At 43.7% G+C, this 15868-nt stretch overlaps 2 protein-coding genes and 1 pseudogene across 2 annotated transcripts; 2 read left to right on the top strand and 1 right to left on the bottom strand.

Moving 5' to 3' along the window:
* Positions 1-3908: 3908 nt before the first annotated feature.
* LOC129777136 (histone H2A) lies at positions 3909-4365 on the bottom strand. The gene has a single exon (XM_055783216.1). It carries the CDS (start codon positions 4316-4318, stop codon positions 3944-3946), a length of 375 nt encoding a protein of 124 aa, XP_055639191.1. The 5' UTR covers positions 4319-4365; the 3' UTR covers positions 3909-3943.
* A 6678-nt stretch (positions 4366-11043) lies between these two features.
* On the top strand, positions 11044-11464 carry LOC129777138 (histone H2B-like; annotated as a pseudogene).
* A 3075-nt stretch (positions 11465-14539) lies between these two features.
* Positions 14540-15579, top strand: LOC129777135 (histone H1B-like). The gene has a single exon (XM_055783215.1). The coding sequence runs from the start codon at positions 14684-14686 to the stop codon at positions 15494-15496; it is 813 nt and encodes a 270-aa protein (XP_055639190.1). The 5' UTR covers positions 14540-14683; the 3' UTR covers positions 15497-15579.
* Positions 15580-15868: the final 289 nt, after the last annotated feature.

Below are 15868 nucleotides of genomic sequence, written 5' to 3'. Positions count from 1 at the left end.
ATCCAAAGCCTACGATACAACCTGGAGATATAATATCTTGGACCAACTCCATCAATGGGGTATCGAAGGTAATTTGTTCGAGATAATTCGCAGTTTTCTACAAAATCGTAGCTTCAAAGTTCTTCTCGGAGGAGTCACCTCCACCAGTAAACTGCAAGAAAATGGAGTGCCACAGGGTTCTGTGCTATCGGTTGCTCTTTTCCTGATAGCGATGCAATCATTATTTGATGCCATACCCCAAAATATTGACGCTTTGCTATACGCAGATGATATTCTGCTAATTTCAAAAAACCCATTCCCAGTACTAGCAAGAAGAAGACTTCAGGAGGGAATCTCGTCTGTTAATAACTGGGCGAATTCCGTGGGATTTAGGATCTCAGCTGAAAAATCTCAAGTTCTTCATTGCTGCAACAATAAGCGTCACAGGAAAAAACTACGTTCTTATCTTCTGAACGGTAGTTCCATTAAACGAGTCAACTCTGCACGAATTCTCGGTGTTATGGTGGACAAAAAACTCACGTTCAATAAACATATAAAGAGTACAATATCGGACATTAAAAACCGCCTTAACTTAGTTAGCGTTATAAGCGGTCGAAGCCGAACAGGATCCCGCAAAACTATCTTCAACATTGGAAGAAGCTTAGTCTATTCCAAACTTACTTACGGTATTGAACTCTTCAGCCGTGCCACCTGGAAAACGCTTGAAGAACTGAGGCCTAGCTATCAAAAGATAATAAGACTAGCTTCAGGGGCCTTTAGAACTAGCCCAAGTAAAGCGTTACTCGCTGAGTCAGGCAATTTACCCTTCAAATTGTTCCTCACGAGATTCTACAGCACGCGCGCGATACGAACGCTCGAGAAACATCCAACATTTGAATCCTCACTTGTGAGAGTGAATAACTGGTTGCAGGATACATGCCGAACCACTCTTCCAACGATTGCACCAATTCCCATTATTAACCTTCGACCATGGTATAAACGGGAACCTCAGATTGATTGGTCAATTAAAAACTCTGTGCGAGCTGGTGAAAACAGCAGCATAGTTTTGGCCATTTTCAACAACCACATCCACAGTAAATACCTTTTTCACCACAAGATCTTTACAGATGGATCCTTTGATGGTTTACAAGTAGGTATCGGCATTTTTGCTAATAACCTGCAAGTTAAGTTCCAACTCCCAAATATCTGTTCGGTATTTTCAGCTGAATTAGCGGCACTTCTTATCGCTACATCAAAGTGCGAACACAACAGAAAGACGGTTATTTTCACCGATTCTGCTAGCGCGCTTCTTGCTCTTGAGAGCGGAAGTAGCAAACATCCATGGGTACTCGCAATTGAAGAGAAAACTGCCCAAAATGATATCACCTTTTGCTGGATCCCAGGTCACTGTGGAATCCGCGGTAACGAAGAGGCTGATCGCCTAGCCAAAGAAGGGAGAACATCCGAACTATGGAGCACAAGCGTCCCATCTGATGATATAATCAGATGGGTTAACTCATCTCTGATGACGTGCTGGGAGAACGAATGGAACATCTGCAGAGATACTTTTTTGAGAAAAATTAAAAACACTACCCATCCTTGGATGGATAGAAACCAAAGATCTTTTCAAGTATGTCTAACACGTCTTCGTATTGGACATACCAAATTAACGCACAGGTTCTTGGTTGAAAAAACCGAACCACCCATTTGTAATACCTGTAACGTCAGGCTGACCGTAGAACATTTTCTACTTGTCTGCCCACGTTACAACCTTATGAGAACTAAGTTTCAGATAGCTGACAACCCAAGGACAGCCCTAGCAAGAGATAACTTGGAGGAGGACAAATTACTGCATTTCCTGAAGGAGACGGATCTTTTGGAGCTTATTTAACCACTATACAATTATTTACTATATGTTACAGACTTAACCACATCATTCATACTAACACCTATTGCTTGTGAGCTAATATATGTGTTACCAACGTATTACATATGTTAGGTCACACACATTTTATTTATAAAAAAAAAAAAAATTAATAAATATATATATAAAAAAAAAAAAACAAAAAACAAAAAAAAAAAAAAATTAGTTAGATATGTAGTTAGATATCACAAACCAAACACACCCACACACACACTTAGACACACACTCACAACAAAATACACAGATTTTAATTTTTTGTAAAAAAAAAGGCTCTTTTCCGACATACGAATTCAAATTTTGCGTGGATGGCACACAAGTCAATTAACATCTTTTAATTACCATATAATTCACTTTCAGCTTCCTGGGCTAGACATCATTTCTCATTTTATTTTCTTTCAGCGTTTTTGATATAATCATTTCTTATTTCTACTACCAGGTGACCAAATATGCCTCCCATTACTAACGTACTTCTCTTCCAGCATATGTTATACAATTATTACACTATATACATGATTTACCGGAAACGAGAGCAGAGGAAGCATGCGCGAAATTTGATTTAAAAAAAAAAAACCCAAGGCCTTTCTCAAGGCTAGAGGCGAATGAACTGAAAAGTTTAAAGCCTCTTTAATTCAACATCATCATCATCATTTTTCCAACATATTGCTACCTCTGCTCTCGTACCGTGAGAACCTCGCTCGCTTCGTTGAGAAAACGTAGAACGTATCGTATTCGTATCGCCCGTTGTAATGGCTCGTACCAAGCAGACTGCTCGTAAATCTACCGGTGGTAAGGCACCGCGTAAGCAGCTAGCCACGAAGGCAGCTCGGAAAAGCGCCCCAGCCACAGGAGGTGTGAAGAAGCCTCATCGCTACCGACCGGGAACCGTTGCTCTGCGTGAAATTCGTCGCTATCAGAAGTCGACCGAATTACTGATCCGCAAGCTTCCGTTCCAGCGTTTGGTTCGCGAAATTGCCCAAGACTTCAAAACCGACTTGCGCTTCCAAAGTTCCGCCGTTATGGCACTGCAGGAGGCAAGCGAGGCATATTTGGTCGGCCTTTTCGAAGATACCAACTTGTGTGCTATTCACGCAAAACGCGTCACCATTATGCCAAAGGACATCCAGCTAGCACGTCGTATCCGAGGAGAACGCGCTTAAACGAGCCATTTTTTTAAAAATACATACAAAAAATTAACATCGGTCCTTTTCAGGACCACTACTCCTATTTCTGCGAAGAGAGTTACGCATAAAAGTTTTCTCCAACAGAATAGTTAGAGTTTGTCCCCAAGGGTTTTTTTTTTTTCTCAAGGCCAGAAACGGCAACTCCCTGGACAAGAACGACAGAGGTTCATGAATGAATCTGCCCGGATACTACCCTAGACGTGAAATTTGACAATGTGTTGACAACAGTGTTTTTGTAAATAGTAGACTAAGATGTTTGGTCAAGTAGGTAGATTTATCAATTGACATGCACAGAGCTTTGCATCGACGAAAACAACACATGCGCATGCGCGGGACGGCCTCTTCTTCATCCATCGCCGACTTCCAAAGTGTATTCGTTGCTCAGGACCAAGCAGCAAGCGCCTGTACAGACACGTGCATTCCGCAGAGCCTAGTTCCCCTTTGACATTCAGAAGCCCGGGGGCAGGTGAATATTTTGCCTAGTTTCGCCCAGTTAAGAAGTGAGATAAGTATGTAGGAAAAAAATGTACCTTATCTAAACGAACTACTATCCGAGGAAACCCGAACGGGTAAGTAATAACAATATACAATAACAATATATATTTTCAGTCCATTCGCCTCTAGTTAACAACGCGATGGGATTTACAACTTAAAGATGTAGAACCCCTAGGTTGATCACTTGAAATGTAGTATTATTATTATAATGCAAACAAAATTAAGAAATAAAGAGAATTTATGTCAAATTAAAAAGAAAAAAAAGTCACCATGGGATTTCATTATAAACTCTTTCGAAATAGTTTTGTCGTCCTGAGAAGGACGGTTTTTTATGTTTCTTGTGTGATCTCACAGAAAAGAACATTTAAGCTTTCTTTTCGGTCTTCTTGGGCAACAGAACAGCCTGGATGTTTGGCAGTACTCCGCCCTGAGCGATGGTAACTCCGGACAGCAGTTTGTTCAGCTCCTCGTCGTTGCGGATGGCAAGCTGTAGATGACGGGGGATGATGCGGGTTTTCTTGTTGTCGCGGGCGGCATTGCCAGCCAACTCGAGCACTTCGGCGGCCAGGTACTCCATAACCGCGGCTAAGTATACTGGTGCACCAGCACCAACCCGCTCGGCATAGTTACCCTTGCGGAGCAATCGGTGAATACGACCGACGGGGAACTGTAGACCAGCACGGTTGGAGCGGGACTTTGCCTTTCCCTTAACTTTTCCTCCTTTGCCACGTCCAGACATAGCTGCTTGTGTTGTCTTGTCGATGCGATAGAACCACACTGGGGTACGGTTTGAACGAGAATGATATCTTTTTTTACGGGGTCCGGACGTTTTGTACTCTAGCGGTACACGCTCACAGGATAGAGACAAATCGGCAGACTCAGCCAAAGGGGCGGGTCTAGCGAGATGAACGAACAAGCGGTCAAAGGCAAAAAGAGCGTGAAAAAAACAACATACTGATTTTAACCTCCGACCGAGAAGGTCGCTTTTATTTTCAGCTTAGCAGTTTGACGTTTTGGACAAGCGGACTAGGACGTCCCCCCCCCCCCCCGGCGTTTTCGAAAGGAACGATTTCAACGGTTTTAGTGTGGCAGCAGAAAAAGAAGCAGGAAACAACAGTTCGTTTCGACCGTGAGGAGCGGGCGCCTACCGGTGAACCGGAAAAGCGCGCGCTTTTGCGGCGTCACTGACGCCACGCCCCCTTTTTCTTTTCTGGCAGTGTTGCCAATTTTAATAGTAGTGCTTAGTGTTTACAAAATAAAATAAAATTTAAAAAGAAGACGCACGCGTACGGACTGTGAAGTGACAAGAGGGAATAATTCCAAAAGTTTACCCGCGATATTGGTGGTTTTTCAAGTGCTCTTGTATAAAAAGTAGTATTTTCTGGGAACATATCCCCAAGTGTCAAGCCCTCACAAGAATAACTCAGTGCTTTAGTGCAAAGTGAAACCCACTTGTCGGCTATACCTAGGGTGTAGCCAGACAACAAAATGGCTTCCAGTAGCTCCGGGCCTCCTCAAGGCCGGGCTACAAACCTGTACGAAGGGAAACCTACCCAACGTACCTCTCCAAAGTGGGCCGATCCACTCAACGGCAATTTACAGATTCTGCTCCTTCGTGCAACAGGAGAGAACGTGATCCCTTCCAATCCGTTCATAGTTAGTAAAACTATCTCCAACGTTGCGGGGGATAAATTTAACAGCGCGAGACCACAACGAGACGAAAAAAAGAGGACGCAGTATATTCTTACAACCAAGGACAAGGATATTATTGGTAAGCTCCTTTCAATAACTAAATTGATAGATGAAACCCCTGTTGAAGTTATCTCTCACCCAACATTGAATCAACGCAAATGCGTTGTCACTTGCCGTGATGTCATTGACATCAAAGAATCCGTACTGGTTACTGAGCTTTCCGATCAAGGTGTGATCGATGTCAAGCGTATTACCAGGAAGGATAACAACATTGTTGTCCCAACGGCAACCTTAATTTTGACCATTCGTGGAACGGTTGTTCCCGATTTCATTTATTTCGGGTTCATTCGAGTCGGGACTAGAAACTTCTACCCTAATCCCATGCAATGTTACAAATGCTATAAATTTGGGCATACGACCAAGCGATGCAAGCGCGAAAATCCGCTTTGCAGAAACTGCGGCCAAGAACATCCGGAACAAAAAACAGAAGCAAACATAGTTTGCAATGCTTCAGCTTTTTGTGTCAACTGCCAAGGAAACCACTCCTCTTCCAGTAGGAATTGTCCCGTATGGCAAAATGAAAATAAAATTACCAGAATCAGAATCGATAATGGAATTTCACACAAAGAGGCAAAGGAACAGTTTCAACTTCAAAACAATGGCTCTTCATTCGCAAGTGTTCTGCAAAACAGACTCACCAACTTGCAAAAGCCAGCACCCACATGTAACTGCAAATGTAACTGCGCCTCGGCCGCTTCGGCCACTTCTAGTCGCGAAAGCACCCCCCCAATTGACACTACATTCGATACAACCATGACAGATTCAACAACTGGTAGTTCATCAACTGAATCCGAAAGCGAATCAGTCATTTCTATGGATACGTCTGATGTTCCAAACAAAAACAAAAACAAAAGAAAAATAACTAAAGGATCATCCTCAGAGTCAGATCAAAAATCTGAAGATGAGACCCAAACAAACAAGGACAAGAAAAGAACTAAGAACGAACAAAGACAGACACCAACAACAAATAACAATACAACCCCAACAGAAAACAACAACAACAACAACACACATCAAACAAAAAACAACAATAACAACAACAGCAACGCACATTCAACAAAAAACAACACAAACACAACAAACACTCCAAAGACTTCTACACCAAACAAAAACAACACCAATACCTCAAAGAAAGCTTCTCTTTCCAAGGGTAAAGGACCATCGAACTAATTCTCTTTGAATAGTTCAAACATACACACAATCAAGACTTAGGAATTAGAGTTAAAAACACCAACACATTCACTCCAACACAGCAATTCGGGATACAATGGAACATCAGAAGTATCCGACGAAATATCCTAGAACTGAAAATGCTTATTTCAAACTCTAATCCCACAGTCATAGCCCTTCAAGAAACTATGACTCCAAACAACTTCGATAAACACTTCATCTCAAAATATATCACATATTTCAAAGAGGGTCCCAACCCCTCAAAAAACGGAGTTGCAATCGCAATCAAAGATGGCACTCCACATGATCTTCTTCCCATTACCACTGATCTTCAGGCAGTGGTAGTGCGCATTAAACACCCCTTTCCAATCACCGTCGTTAGCATCTACATCACTTATGATTCCGATCCGAACACTCTACGCGGCCAACTGGACCATCTGTTCGCCCAACTTCCCGCCCCAATCATGCTTATGGGTGATTTCAACGCCCACTCATACGCCTGGGGAGGTGCATACCTCGATCGAAAAGGATCCATCATTGAGGATTTCATGTCCGACCATTCTCTTCTCCTTCTTAACAACGGCCAACACACCAGAATCCATTATTCTGGTACTACTTCAGCCATCGATCTCACTATAGTATCAGACAAACTATCTTCAAAACTTTCTTGGAACATCCACGATGATACTTGCGGAAGCGATCATTTTCCAATCTTCACTTCCTTCGGCCAAACTTCTCCAGAGTTTTCAACAAGGCCAAGATGGAAATTTGAATACGCTGACTGGGCTGGCTATCAGTTTGACATTGAAAACCGCCTCTCCGCTAAACGAGATTGGACAGCCAAGGAATTCTCCAAAGTTGTCCTAGAAGTTGCAATGGTGCACATCCCCAGAACCAGTGGCATCCCTGGCAGGAAATGTGTCCCATGGTGGTCGCCTGAGCTGAAGGCAGCGATCAAAGGTCGACGTAAGGCCCTACGCAAATTAAGAAAGGCCCATCCGGACAGCCCACTGAGACCCACTCTGCTTGCAGAGTTCCAAAGGGCTCGCAAAGAAGCTAAGACTGCTATCAACACAGCCAAGCACAACAGTTGGGTTAAATTCGTCAGCGAAATTAATCCCAACGCGTCAACAAAGGAGTTATGGAGTAAGATTGGCAGGCTTCATGGAAAGAAAAGAAGCAAAGAATATAATCTTCTAATTAACGGTCAATACACCAATGACCGGAAAATCATCGCCGAGGCGTTTGGAGATTTCTTTGCTTCCGCCTCCTCCAATCAAAACTACGACCAAACCTTTCTAACCCACAAAACGGAATGCGAAAGAATTCCCATCGATTTTCATACCGATGTGGAATTTGACTTCAACAAAAACCTCTCCCTCAAAGAGCTCGATTGGGTACTGAACAAAGTCAAACAAGGATCCACAGGACCTGATGACATCAGCTACCCTATGCTTAAGAATCTACCCCATCTCGGGAAAAAAGCACTTCTGAAGCTCCTCAACAAAGTCTGGGACAGTGGAACCCTCCCCAGTTGCTGGAAAGAGGGTTTAATGATCTGTATCCCGAAACCAGACATGAACAATCATCTTCTTGACAATTTCCGCCCCATCACTCTCATAAGTTGTGTTGGGAAAGTCTTGGAAAAAATGATCAATCGACGCTTAACGACTTTTCTAGAGTCAAATAAGCTGATTGATCCCAGACAATTCGCATTCCGTGCGGGAAAAGGTACAGAAGATTGCCTTGTAGCAATCGAAAAAATCCTAGACGACGCAACTGAAAAATTGCACCACATTGATATTGTTTCCCTGGATTTATCCAAGGCCTTCGATCGGGCATGGAGGTACCCAGTGCTGAAAAGCCTTTTCGACTGGGGGATTCGTGGGAGATTAGGTCTCTTCGTTAAAAGTTTTCTAGAAAACCGGTCTTTCAAAACCGTTATTAACAACCACCAATCTTCTCTAAAAATCCCAGAAAACGGCTTCCCACAAGGCTCAGCACTTTCACCAACCCTCTTCAACATTGCCATGCAATCTCTATTCGAGATTATCCCGGACCATATAAAGGTCATAGTCTATGCAGATGACATCACTCTTATCTCTACGAGCTGCTTCGGCTTAATCCAGAGAAAGAGGCTTCAAAAAACCTTAGACTCCATCCAAAACTGGGCTCTAAAAACAGGTTTCAAACTTTCCCCGGAGAAATCCAAACACATACATATCGGAAAAGCTCTCAGAAGGAGAACCTATCTTCAGCTCAACAAAATCCCGATCCCTACAATGAGGACATTGAAAATACTAGGGGTTACTTTCGACAAGAAACTCAACTTCCTATCACATTCCCAAAAGACCAAAATAGCCACCAGAAAGAAATTGAACATCATCAAGGCTATCGCAGGCAACCTAGCCTCTGGCCATAGAAAGACGCTGCTAAATGTTGTAAATGTTTGGTTGGTCCCACAAATCCTTTACGGAATAGGCACCTTCAGCCGTGGAGGGGACAGGGTGTTAAACACCATTCAACCAATTTACAATAAAGCAATTCGGCTCGCAATTGGCGCTTTTCCCACCAGTCCTACTCTTGCTGTAATGGCAGAAAGTGGGCAACTTCCCTTCACCCACCTGGTAACAAAAGCCATCACGAATAAAGCCATCCGTCACTTGTCACTCCCCGAAAGCGACCACAATGTCCCATTAATACATAGAGCTAAAACATGGTTCAAAAATCTCACGAACAAAGATCTTCCCGATATATGTGAACGTTCATCTGCGACGGGAAGAAATTGGAACGTCAAACCGCCGAACATTAACCTTGAACTTCTCAAGGCAGTTCGGGCGGGAGACCCTTCTCCAAAAGTCAAAGCCTGCTTCAATAACCTCGTTGCATCTAATTTTCAAATCAACCACCAGGTATACACAGATGGTTCAGTCAGTGCCGATGGAGTTGGATGTGGAGTCTTTGAGAGTAGATACACGGGTAGCTTTTCTCTTCCACCGCAATGCTCCATCTTCAGTGCGGAAGCTTTCGCCCTTCTAATAGCTACCCAAGAATGCACCCATGAGTTTCTTCCTACCACAATATTCTCAGACTCAGCTAGCTGTCTCCACGATCTTCTAAGTGGAAACAGCAAACACCCATGGATTAAGCAAACAGAAGAGGCTGCTTCAAATAAAAACATCTCCTTCTGCTGGGTTCCTGGTCACTCAGGAATCCGCGGAAACACAGCCGCCGACATACTGGCCGGCAAGGGCAGCAAAATAGAACCCCCAGACATGCCCTGTCCTCCATCTGACATTGTCCGCTGGGTAAAACAGCAAGTCCGTGAAAGCTGGGACATAGGTTGGATAAACAGCCGTCCCACCCATCTTCTTCAAATTAAAAATTCCACTCTTCCTTGGGAGGACCGTCTCAATAGTAAGGAAAGGCAAGTCCTTACCCGTCTTCGAATTGGGCACACTAACTTCACCCACTCACACTTGTTCTGCAGAGCCGAAAAACCCCAATGTGCTTGCAACGAAGCTCCGGTTTCCGTTAGCCACCTTTTACTTGAATGTCAACATACCAAAGATGCTCGAGCCCGACACAACATAGGTCAGAGTCTCCGAGATATCCTCAGTAGAGACGAGACCCAAGAAACCAATTTAATTGCGTTTCTGAAAGAAACCGACTTCTTTGGTAAAATCTAAACAGAAATACTAAATACCTTGGAAATTGCTTATTAAAGTTCGCCACTTCACAGTCATGTATGCGTGTTTATGTGTGTATACACATGTATGTACGGGTCGGAAGGAAGGTATTCATACATGTATATACACGCATTCAATAATAATAAATAACAAATAATATAATATATACTTTCATACCCACATCTATCTTCTATCCATTACATTATACTTTAATCAACTTCCTATTCCTACAGCCACACTCACCAAGGAGGATAAATTCATTAAATAAACCTCTCCATTTTTCAGCTATACTATATACCATTAAATTCAAAACCACTATATTTTATTATCTATTCAAACTGTATTTCATTTCATTTCACCCCACCCCACACCCACTCCTCCCCTCTTTCCTTCCCATACCACTCCCACCCCCTCCCACTCCACTAATCCCACCCAAATCCTTTCCATTCCTTTCCTTCCTATCCTCCTGAGAGGGGCCGTTTTGTTTTTTGGCTTTGGAACACGCCTTTCGCTAGGTCACTTGTGCTTCGTTGCTGCTTTGGTCCTCGGATCAGTAAATTTTTACTTTTCTTTACAGCATATATTAAATATCTTATGAAGCATAGGATCCCTTCCTACCTTCTTCTTTAACCGAGAGTCGAGCGGACGGGTCTGATGAGTGATTTTGTTGGTTTCCCTTTCGCCAGTCCCCTCTGGGCTGGTTTTATTGTGGCTCTTCACTGGGCTAGAGGCGAATGAACTGCAAAGTTTAAAGCCTCTTAAAAACAAAGAAAGAAAGAAAGAAAAAAACAAAATTATTCAGTACGATTTGTTCGCTCGTCGAATTCACACGTAGTTCTTACTAGCAAACACGATGGCACCGAAGACTAGTGGAAAAGCCGCCAAAAAGTCCGGCAAGGCGCAGAAAAACATCTCGAAACGGACAAGAAGAAGAAGAAAGTCCGCAGGAAGGAATCCTATGCTATCTACATCTATAAGGTGCTGAAGCAGGTCCATCCCGACACCGGTATCTCGTCGAAGGCGATGAGCATCATGAACAGCTTCGTCAACGATATCTTCGAGCGTATCGCAGCTGAAGCCTCGCGTCTGGCCCACTACAACAAACGTTCCACCATCACGTCCCGGGAAATTCAGACCGCAGTCCGTCTGCTACTACCCGGTGAACTTGCCAAGCACGCGGTTTCCGAAGGTACCAAAGCGGTGACGAAGTATACCAGCTCTAAGTAAAGAGCTGGTCCCGAAGGCGTTGATTCCGAAACAAGTCAAAAAACAAAACGGCCCTTTTCAGGGCCATAAAATCGTCTTTAATCTAAAGAGTTTATTGTTTTGTTATCACTCGATATCCCCATCTTGTTCGGCTAGAACTCCCTGTTGTTGTTTACAACCCCCCAAAACTTCTTCCCAACCCCTGCCGCCGAGTCCTTCAAATACCGATGCATCCATTCATGCATGCCCATTCACGATTCAGTGGTCGTCAATCCAGTTTGCAACCAGTCGACTAACGGCCGCGAGTTCTCCAAGTATCTTTTCTCAAGGCTAGAGGCGAATGAACTGAATGAAAAATTTAAAGCCTCTTAACATCAAAACTCACTCGTGCTCATGCTTTCATTGTTCTACCAACAAATCATCTCCCCGGTGATTGAGAATACCCAATTGACACGTACTTGAAGCAGCAGCAGGGCCTACGACGCATCATCGGCTCCACACTCCATCGAATCCAAAACACAATCCCATTCCCTCAACCATCCAGAGACTCCAACGCATCCGGAAGAAATTTCTTTCGTAACACAGTTCACAAGGTCGGAGGTTCACGGGAGAGCCTGCCTCGATACCCTAGTAGTGAAATTCCACCAATTTATTCAGAAGTTCGGAGAGAAGTGCTTCAATTCCGAACATTCGATTTTCCGGAACCTTGTACAGTCGAAGTTTATTTAGAAGTAAGATACTGTTACATACCGTCAAAGTCATTGCACCTAGCGTCAGCGATAAACATGATTGACAGCGAAGCGGAAGCAGCTATGACAGCCGAATAAAGTGCGCTACACATGCAACGTCTCGTCACCGTGAAGTCAACGTAGAGAAATGATTTTTTTGACGTGGGACTACGTCTAACCGGAATATATGGAGGGTAAAATGAAAACCTAAACACAGAACATGCAGGAAAAAATGAAAGATTTCGAATGCTTATAGCTCGAACATTTCGTACTGGATAGGAGAGATGTTTGCATCACTTGATAGGGAATATTTCTACGCATCTATCGCAACTAACAAAATGTTGTTTTTCATTAGATAAACAATTGAATAACTGTAAAATATTAGGCGTTATCTAAACGCCCTAACTGCATCGTTTTGATTGGCCCGATTTACGGTTTCCCTAACACAACCATCAAAACCAAGCAGCCTTGGGGAAATCGGCATTGCAAATACATGAAAGTAGGGGGACTTTTGTTCTCATCGAAAAATGTTCCCTAACACAGACTTTAAAACCAAGCAGCGAAATCGGCATTGCAAGCACACGAAAGAGCCTAGAGGCGAGTGAACTGAAAAGTTTAAACCCTCTTAAAGCCAAAAAGAAGAAAAAGAACACACGAAAGTAGGGGGAGCTTTTGTTCCCACCGAAATGTGTTCCCTAATAGAGATTTCTGAACCAAGGTGCCTGGAGAAATCGGTATTTCAAATTCATGCAAGTCGGGGGTATTTTTGTTCCGACTGGATTAGAGACGAATGAACTCTCAGAGTTTAAAGTCTCTCTAATTCAATACCTTCCCTTCCGACTGGAATGTGTTTCCCTAACACAGACTTCAAATCCATGAAGCGTGGGGAAATCGGCATTGCGAATTCATACAAATCGGGGGTATTTTTGTTCCGATTGAAATGTGTTTCCCTAACACAGACTTCAAAACCGAGGTTTCTGGGGAAATCGGCTCTGCAAATAAATGCAAACTGCGAGTACTTTTGTCCTCGCTTGCCTTTGTGCAGAGTGGAATATGTCTGTCCTAACATGATCTTCTAAACTTAGGAACCTGGGAAAATCGTGCAGCCACTAGAAGCGAATGAACTTCCCAGTTTCAAGCAAATTCGAGATTCGAGAAGTATGTACACTTTTGGGATGTAAACTTCAGAGGGAAATGTAAAATAAAATAATCGTTTGATAATTTTTTTTTTTGTCTTTATTGGAAAGATTTTCAGCCTTAGGCTGGTTCATCAAACGTTTGATAATTCTTCCGTACATATATTTTGTTCTAGTCATCATACCAAACGTAAAAGGTCCGTCATTAAATTTACTTGTAACGAAGAACAATCAATCACAATAAATGAATTGACTTTACACGGCATTTGTTCATTTTTTTCACTCACAGAGCAAATATATTGAACTCAATTGAATTTGGAAACTGTTTCATTCAATCAAGAATTTAATCAATACAAACGAATGATTGCTAAGCTAAGGTAGTTCCACGTGAACCTTTTTTTTTTTTTTATATATATATACAGTGCTTGAATGCTGCTTATAATGTCTTGACACTAGTGGTGAGCCTTATTCTTAATATATAGCTACAATGTCCAGAGCTTAATCTTGGTAATACGGATTAGGGACTAGGTTACGCTAGATGAACACAGCTGAAAGACTGAAGGACTGGAAGAATAGTGAAGGGATTTAGTCGTAAGCAATTTATTTACTATATTTACTGAAATCACTGTAATATGAATTTGATGAATTTATAGGAAAATTATATTCTCCAAATTAAATTCGAATCGTGGTAATTTTATTCCGGCACTGACCCTACTCCTAGCAGGTCACAAAATAATATTTAATATTTAATTCCGGTAGGACCATCGTGGGCATCTGTCCGCGGCGGCGGCGGATGGACTAGCAGCTGTCATGCTATTGAGAACGGCTGCTGGCGCGGATGGTACTTCTTGGCCGGTCACTAGGGGCTGACCGCTTACCCGGATCCGAACAACCAATGCACCATTCTGTAGGGAAACTTTCCCACCCGCCGAGCTGTGGTAATTCGAAACGGTCCGATCGGGCGATTGGCCGGAAACGGAACACTTCCGTCGGATTGCACCCGGTGTGAGACGGCACAGTGCTGTTCGGGATCGAATTTCGTCCCTTTATTGGTCTGCGCTGGACATCGGATGCGTCCCATTGTGACCGGGGACTATCACAGATAGATAGAGTATGTGGCTTTGGCCACTAGAGGCCACCAGAGGGGACGAAATGGCCTCTAGAAAAGTTGGCGCTCCGAAACAGTACCTAGCATAGTGCGAGCACAAAACGAGCACGTCACCCGACCGCATCCCTAACACAGCCGCCGAAAGTGGACCTTCAGCGGGGTAGCAATTTTTGGAAATTACAAACTCCGCTCTTTAATACAGCTCGCTCGCACGCACGCACGCAGTATTAGGAGAAGACACAGACCGTAACGGTACGGAACGAAACAAAACAAAACAGGGAAAAGCGCTGAAAAAGCAGCAGAGGAAGCAGAGAGATGTCGGACAATAACGCAGCTACCGAGGCAGTCGGCGAGAGCCCGTTGGCGGCACCAGCCGTGGGCAGTGAGAAATCGCCGAAAAAGGCAGGCGGCAAATCAGCGGCGGCAGCAGCAGCAGCGAAGAAGCCGAAAAAGCCCGCCAACCATCCACCGGTTAACGAGATGATAGTGGCCGCCATCAGGACGCTGAAGGAGCGCAACGGTTCATCGCTGCAGGCCATCAAGAAATACCTGGCCGGCAACTACAAGGCGGATGTGGCGAAGCTAACTCCGTTCATCAAGAAAGCGCTGAAGAACGGTGTCGTCAAGGGCCTGTTTGTGCAAACGAAGGGCACTGGTGCGTCGGGCTCGTTCAAGATCCCCCCAAAGGCCAAAAAGGAGTTCACCGGGGAGAAGAAGAGTGGCTCGTCGGCTAAGAAAGCACCAGCAGCAGCGAAAAAGGGTACCGCTTCCGGGGATAAGAAATCCAAGAAGGCAGCCGCCGAGAAGAAGCCGAAAAAGGCTACCGCTGCTGCTGGCAAGAAGAAAGCTGCCGCTGCTACCGGGGAGAAAAATACAGCAACCGCAGCCAAAAAACCGAAAGCTGCTGCTGCTGCTGCTGCTGTGAAGAAGGTGGTGGCCAGCGAGAAGAAAACCAAGGCAGCGAGTGCCAAGGCTGCCAAGAAGACCGGCAGTGTGAAGAAAGCTGCTGCTACCGCCCCGAAGCAAAAGCCAACGAAACCCTCGAAAACCGCCGCACAGAAACCGAAAACGCCAAAGCCAAAGAAAGCAGCAGCAGCTCCGAAAAAAGCTACCGCTGCCAAAAAGTGAACAACGTAGCCAGTAGTAGTGGTCCGACTAAAACAACAGCACAACACGAGAAATCAAATTCAGTCCTTTTCAGGACTATCAATATTGTTTTAAAGCAAAAGAGTTTATTTTATTGTTTTCCACTTATCATAGAATATTGTGTAAAACTACAATCAAATATTGTTGTTTACTTTCGCATTTTCTTCGACCAGGTGCAAACCGTCATATCCACGGCTAGAGATGTCTAAATTTTTCGTTTACTCGATTATGGATCAATCATCGTTGGGGCATTTTACAATAATCGATTCATTCGAATATATATATATTTTTTTTGTTTTCTTTCGATAACAGGAGTAGGTTTGTTAGGGGTGGTGGGTTCATGAAAAGCAATCG

The sequence above is a fragment of the Toxorhynchites rutilus genome, chromosome 3 (assembly GCF_029784135.1).
Source record: "Toxorhynchites rutilus septentrionalis strain SRP chromosome 3, ASM2978413v1, whole genome shotgun sequence".
Lineage (NCBI taxonomy): Eukaryota > Metazoa > Arthropoda > Insecta > Diptera > Culicidae > Toxorhynchites > Toxorhynchites rutilus.
The sequence above is the reverse complement of the archived record's forward strand: the minus strand, read 5'-3'. Positions and strand labels throughout refer to the sequence as shown.

Excerpts from the sequence above, each read along its gene's own strand:
- LOC129777136 (XM_055783216.1), bottom strand. The coding sequence starts at position 4,318 with ATGTCTGGACGTGGCAAAGGAGGAAAAGTTAAGGGAAAGGCAAAGTCC.
- LOC129777135 (XM_055783215.1), top strand. The coding sequence starts at position 14,684 with ATGTCGGACAATAACGCAGCTACCGAGGCAGTCGGCGAGAGCCCGTTG.